This window comes from Prionailurus bengalensis, chromosome X, assembly GCF_016509475.1.
Source record: "Prionailurus bengalensis isolate Pbe53 chromosome X, Fcat_Pben_1.1_paternal_pri, whole genome shotgun sequence".
Taxonomy (NCBI): Eukaryota; Metazoa; Chordata; class Mammalia; order Carnivora; family Felidae; genus Prionailurus; species Prionailurus bengalensis.
This window is the reverse complement of record NC_057361.1, coordinates 53,569,770-53,576,851: the sequence shown is the minus strand read 5'-3', so window position 1 is coordinate 53,576,851 and position 7,082 is coordinate 53,569,770. Positions and strand designations below refer to the sequence as shown.

Genomic DNA, 7,082 nt, shown 5'->3' with positions numbered 1-7,082 from the left:
GTTGTGTGAGGACCCAATGGAAATCAATGACTGGAAGTTCAAATGAGGTGGACTGAACCAAAAATCAAAGGGCAACCATACAAGAGGGATTGAATCTGGGAGGCAGAGGTGCTTGACAGAATTCCATGAAATAATAATATTAGACTCAAGAAATGCTGGAGTCTCCTCTTAGCCTTTGTCAAGTCCCAAATCACCTGTATATAACTACCCCTTGGCAATCATGTGTAGGAGATAATGTCTGTCCTTGGGGTCTTACTCACCATTTCTACGAAGTTCACCCCTTCTCTGATCAAGGCCTCTCTTATCCTTCCAATCAAAAACAAAAACAAAAACCATAAAAGCAAAGGCCGAGGTTAGACTTTACTTATATTTTGGTATGAATTTATTGGATGTGTTTCTCCTTTTGAAGGTGTTTATATTTTCAAAGCTTGGTAGACTATGAGCAATGCCAAACCTAAGTGTAGACTGCTGGTGAACTTACAGTTGCTCTGGGGTCTATGAAGAGAAGCAGTTAAGCTTGGAGGCTTAATTCCTTTCTCTCTTGCTAGTCATAGACAAGTAGCAATTGAAAATTATTGAAAAGTTCAACCTAATAGAGCATACCACTACAGGTCAATGGACAAGTACACTGGATGTTAAACTTAACTTTCTCTTAAATAAATAAATAAATAAATAAATAAATAAATAAATAAACAAGCAAACAAACCCTAATGAGCACTAATGGGAATATTTACCACCAAAGAAGTGGAGCTATTGGAGGAAGTGATTCAAAAAGCTTCCCAAAGGTGAGACATAGGGATATATATCCCCATAACGACTTTATGCATGGGCTTGCCAATTACTTACGTTTTGATTTACAGAAATCTCTTTCATACACTTAATCTCTTGTACTCTGAAGCCCACAGGCACCCACTGCCAACACTCTGTTCGTTTGCACAGGCATATCAGGCAGGAGTTAAAGGTATGACTGCTAAATATTGCATAGGCCAGTAATGTTGATCTCTCCTCCCTGGGCCTACCAGAAAGGAAAATATCTCTATAGTAGAGGGAGAAAACTCATACCCAAAGGTCATCCCCAGCCTCAGAGTCTTGTGGAAGAAACAGAAAATAAATACATCCTGGGCGATCAAAGACCAGAAAGCCTTATTTGCTCCAGGGAAAGTCAAATCAATACCCTAACAAGGGGAGGAATTGCTTCTCTCACCCTGAACCCCCAATCCCAGGCAGGGGAGGGAGGGCGTACTCACATGACTTGTGCTGAAATAGGGAAGGAAGGAGAATGTGAGATGAGACTGGGAGTCCAAGTGAGAGATACAGAGAAGGAAGGGAAGTAAGCAGGCACAGAAGCTGACAGCCATCATAAGTTCAAGCCTTTGACAGCAGGAGACTGGAACAAAGGAAAAAACTGTCTAAAGCTGTGATGAGGCTCTTACTGGACCTCCTGCTCCTGGGCCACCTAACAATGGTCACCTATGGTAAGGAAGGAAATTGCTATCTGGCCGCTACTGCTGTCACAGGCAAAAGTCTGGGGTGTGGGGATTGAATGGTTACTGAGGAAAGCCTATTCCTGCTGAATAGGTGAGTATTCTCAAACAGTGCTACAGACTCTCTCAGTTTGGGGCAGCTGAAGACTACTGAAGAAGCTAGAAGGTAAGTTTGGGTAGAAATTAAAAAGGATCCTCTCGAAAATATCCACCTGATTTTCTAGTACTTGTCATATCTCAGGGACATTAAGAAGGTGCCCAATGCCACCCAAATCCTTCCTCCATCTTCTTTCACCTGAAATTATGCCATTATACCTTAACTCCTCTATTTCTAGGTCTTGATCCCTGTTAAGATATATAAGCTTCAAGGAAGGAATGTTGTCCAAGAGTTATATAGGACCTTAAAAGTAATCTAGACCCATTTTTCATATTTATGAACAAGTGCTCAAAATATCTGTTTACATAATTCCAGGCATTGAGAGTTCACCACTTCCCCAGACTATCTAGTCTGTGCAAGAGTAGTTCCAAATGTTAGAAGTTCTTCCTTGTGTTGAACTAAATCCACTTCCTTGTGACTTCCATCCTAAAGCCCCAGCTCTATTTCTTGGATATACAAAGAACATATCTACTCCCTTGATGTTGTGACAGCCCTTTAGAGTTCTGAGGACAGACACCATGTCCCTTTGATTTATCTCTTCTCCAAAATAAACAAGCCCTGGCTTCTTCAATTGCTATTCATAGGACTTGGTGGATTCTTACCACCTCTTGCGGTAGCTCCTTTCCCTGTGAATATGGCCCAGTTTGTCCAGGCTACTTGGGGGAAATTAATGCTGGATATATATCCTAAAAGAAGTCTGGCTATCCCATAGAAGCATTATTTCCTTGGGCATTCCCCCATTCTCATTTATATCCCTGAGAATTGAGATAGACTTTTAGGTAACTAAGCATGAGTAATAGCTAAGTGAGACCCAAGATAGGGCAAATCGGTTCTTGCTGCACCTCTGCTTATTCCATATCTTTAGAGGGAGAGGATGGATGGATGTTAGGTTGGTGCCCCTTTGTGGTTAGAAAGAACTCAGTTTTTCACAACAGACTCAAATTATGCTAATCTATCCTGGGCCTTTGTGACCCATCAAATTCTAGATCCTCAAAGCTAACAGAGATACTAAATCAAGTTACCTGAGAGGAAAAGAATGTGCTCCAGGCCACAGAGCATTAGTGGCAGAGTTAATTTTCCTAAATAATAGTGCTTTTTAAAAACAGCAATATTTCATCATCTGCCAGGTTTTAGAATACACCTTTCTACCTTCTCCAAATCTGTTGTTTTTAGCGGAGACTTACAGAAGCAGGACTGGGGCTCAGGGTAACATTCTGTACATGTTGAAGTTAAATTGTGTGTGTTCACGTGAGTACTCTCATGTATATTGTTCCTTCTTCTGCCTGTGAGGTCCTCTAGACATGGAAGCAGAACTTCCTTTTGTGTGGAGTGTTTAACACTATAGATCTAGAGCTCAGAACATACTGAATGGCCAATAACACCTTCCCTCTCCCTGGATCTCAGTGTCTCCAGCCTACTGTACAGTGATTACATCAGCTTGGCTGGCCTCATAGGGCCTCTAGGGGCCAGAATCAGCTGCTGGGTAAAAGACACATGTTGAAATAATAATAATAATAATAATAATAATAATAATAATAAACATTTTCACTTTATAAACATTATAAACATTTTATTAACAGCTATTATCTAAGCCAGGAGGCAACCCAAGAGAGGGAGAGAGGCCACACATGGGGGTGTGGGGTTATGGGAAGATCCCACTCTCTGTGTGATGGTGAGAGGACGAAGATTTAAAAAAGGACCTAAAATTGGCCCTATAAAGGAACTCTTGCCCAGAAAACTAAGTTTTTCCTTTATTTAGGACTATTACACAGGCCCTGCATTTTGCTTTTCTAAGTCCAGTTCCAAGAACAAGTACTGTCCCCTGTTTCTCAAATTAAACTCTTTTCAACAAAGCCCCTTGAGTCAATGCCTAGCCCAGGTCTTTCTCCTGTAGAGGGATAATATTTAGAGAAAATTAAGTTTTTCCCTGAGAAAAGAGAGTAAGACTCTGAAGACCTGGGAAACGCTTTTCAGAAAATAGCCAGCAGATGGAATTTTTTTTCAGCAATGTCAAATCAAGCAACTTTAAACCATGTCAAGTAAGGGGTTACTAATTTCAGTTGTGGCTAGTGGTTTAATAAGGTAAGAAGGCAGTGTAGCATCCAAAAGCCTTCCTTCTAAGCCCGTGGGCCCAGTTCGGCCCCTGCTTTCTGTGTAACTTTTAGATAAGCATCTTTCTTTCTCTTGGCTTGCCTACATGTACCATGAGGAAATGCAACCAAAAGCCCTTGCAGCCCTGCCATTCTAGAAGTCTCAAATTCTATACTGCCTGGTACCTCAATCCCTGTCAAAGCAAGTGCTTTGCCATTTGGTGGTTTTCACGGATCCATAAAAGGCAGAGCATTTCCCCAGGAGATGAGAGTTTCCTGAAATAGATTTTCCCTACCCAGTCTTCCAGGAAAGCCATCTATATTGCTTAATTTGATCAACGTTTCACATTGGCTTCCAAACGAGTCCTGTTGCTATTTATACAGGCTACTTTATCCTTTCTGGCTCCTTACAATCCATGGATGGCCTATTTCCTGCTCATAACTTGGTAGGCTCCCCCTGGTTGGTGAGGGTAGCCGCTTACCTTCCAATGTGCTAACTCCTCCTTCAGGTCATCATTAAAACTGAAAATGATAGGGGCGCCTGGGTGGCGCAGTCGGTTAAGCGTCCGACTTCAGCCAGGTCACGATCTCGCGGTCCGGGAGTTCGAGCCCCACGTCGGGCTCTGGGCTGATGGCTCGGAGCCTGGAGCCTGTTTCCGATTCTGTGTCTGCCTCTCTCTCTGCCCCTCCCCCGTTCATGCTCTGTTTCTCTCTGTCCCAAAAATAAATAAACATTGAAAAAAAATTTAAATAAAAAAAATAAAACTGAAAATGATATAATCTAATTAATCTTATTAGACATATAGAGGACTTCTGTAAGATAAGAAGAATCAAAACAAATATGAAAAGTTTCTCTTGAGGCATGAGACAGGACTGGCAATTATCTACCACCTACTGAATGCTATCCATCATGCTAGGTGCTTTCACACCTAAAAGCTCATTTGATCTTCAAATAGCCTTGAATGGAAGGTTTATTGTTATCTCCATTTTATTGATAATGACCTGAATCTCATACAGGTTTAGAAATTTACTCCATGTCACACAGAGACATGGTGACACAGGTCACATGTTATGATAGACCTTGGACTTCTATTGGTGTTGTTCTTCTTACTACATCATGCTGTTATTCATTATTCTCCTGATCTCATTAGGTGCTTCTATTCACTGTTTCTCTAGGCTCTCTGAGAATCACAAGGAAAGCTGGCAGGTGAAAGTCAATTCTATTGAGGTTACCTTCACTTTGGAGATCAGAGTACATAATGTACAATGTCTTTTTTTTGTGTGTAATGCTCTATGCCTACCATACACTCTGTCGTTGTGCTACTAATGAAGCAGGAGGAAGAGGGGAAAACAAGAAAAAGAAGGAAGAAGATTAGAAACCAGATGGAAGGACGGGTTGAAGGTAGGAAAGAAGAAAGGAGAGGGGAAGAAAAAAGTAAAAGGGGAAAAATACGTAATTCTTAGAACTATTGTTTCTAACTCTGTCCCATGCCCTTATTCTGGAATGTGGAAGTAAAGCCCAACCAATTCTTTTTTTTTCTTTTTCTTTTTCTTTTTCTTTTTCTTTTTCTTTTCTTTTCTTTTCTTTCCTTTTCTTTTCTTTTCCTCCTTTGTCTTCTTTTTTTTTTTCAAGTAGGCTTCATACCCAGTGTGGAGCCCAACACACGACTTGAACTCACAACCTTGAGATCAAACCCTGAGCTGAGATCAAGAGTCAGACGCTTAACTGACTGAGCCATCCAGGTGCCCCAAGCCCAATCTACTTTTAGAAGTGACTTTCAAGATTGAGAAATTGAGATTGGCTATTCATATTCTTGAGAGACCACAGTGGGCTCTGTGAGATAACCCAGGAAGTTCCCAGAAAGGGTAATGTAAGCCAGGCCTTGCAGTTCCCTAAAGTCCCCCGAGAAGGAAGACATACATACATATAGACAAAGGCATGTTCAGCTGTTCCAAATGTCCTCACAGCAGAATGCTGCTTTGTTGTCCAGGAGAAAAGTGTGAGAATGTTTTCAGAAGAGGGGAGACAGATTTGGGAGAGCTGAAAGATTATTGGGAAAGAGCACATTAAACTGGGAGGCTCAGATGGTTTTCATGGGTCTTAAGGCCCCATATGTGTGTTTGCAAGTGACACGTGTGTGTTCATGATGATGATAAGCTGTATTTGCATGCATATGGAGGCCTACACTAGCAATAGCACAGTGAAACTCACCACCGTCTGGTGATAGTTCACCACCAACTAGAAAATGTAATTATTTAACTTCCATTTCCATTACAATTAGTATTGAACCATCTAGGATTGGAAAGTACCTTAAAGAGTAATACTGTCCAAGACATAAACAAAGCTCAGAATTTCCCCCTGACAACTTAGTCCATCAATAAACAGATATGGATAATTATAAAGTTCATTTTTAGGGCAAACCAAAATCCACCCCTATTATGCTCCCATTCATGGGTCTGAATTCTGCTTCCTACACAATCTGAAACTCTCCAGAGAATATGTGGTGGATTTAACAACATGGACTCATGTTTGTTTATTCTTTTCTACTCAAGGATTTTATCTTGTCCAAAATATGCTAGCTATGCTCTAAGAATCTCTGCTGAGGGCACAGACTAGAGACTTGACTTTAGTCTCCCCACTGATAGAAGCCCTGGTACTTGGCAATAAATTCTGGGAGGATGCCCCCATCCTGTCTTCATCTCTTTGACTGAAGCCTGGGAATCTAAGCTACATAAAAGGCTTTTATTCAGTTACATCTCACAGTTTCAAGCTCATTCTTCTAGTACAGACATAAAGAAATTGTCTAAATACAATCCCTCACTCTTTGTCAGATTTAAGTAAAACACAAAGTCCTCAAAATACAACTTTATGAATGGAAATTTCTAAAGGGAGGTGATGGCTCTCTCAACACCCCCAACTTGCCTTCCCCATGTTTCCTTCCCCAGCATTCCAAGGATCAATCTCCTTTTGTTCCTACTACCATCCTTACCATAGCCAGCTCTAGGATTTTATTCATATCCTTTTCCTCTCCAGACATTTTTCTCTCCATTACCCCTCGGGATGGGATTTTCCAATGTACCTTTGGTGAAACCTAAGAGAAAGCAAAAATAAAGAAAAAAAATAAGGAAAAAAGTCAGGCTTTTAACTGCAAGTTTCAAAGTTAACAATAACTAATGATTTTATTAAACAGGAATAAATTTCACACGTTTCCACCTTCAGAGTTGCCCTTTTCAGCAACCTTCCTCCCTTCTAGAGAAGAGCTTAGGGATGAGGACCCAAAAACTGAGCTCTTCTGTGGAGCAATGGGGAGTAAGCAGGGAATATGGCCCTTTCTTTCTTAGCCCTGAAGC

General features: G+C 41.0%; 1 protein-coding gene across 1 annotated transcript in view; it reads left to right on the top strand.

Annotated features, from left to right (window-relative positions):
• Nucleotides 1-1,298: 1,298 nt before the first annotated feature.
• Nucleotides 1,299-7,082, top strand: part of VSIG4 (V-set and immunoglobulin domain containing 4) — a 45,555-nt gene continuing 39,771 nt past the window's right edge. Inside the window, exon 1 of the mRNA XM_043570331.1 lies at nt 1,299-1,475. Within this exon, the coding sequence (XP_043426266.1) occupies nt 1,421-1,475 (55 nt within the window). The 5' untranslated portion in view covers nt 1,299-1,420. The remainder of the gene's footprint in view (nt 1,476-7,082) is intronic.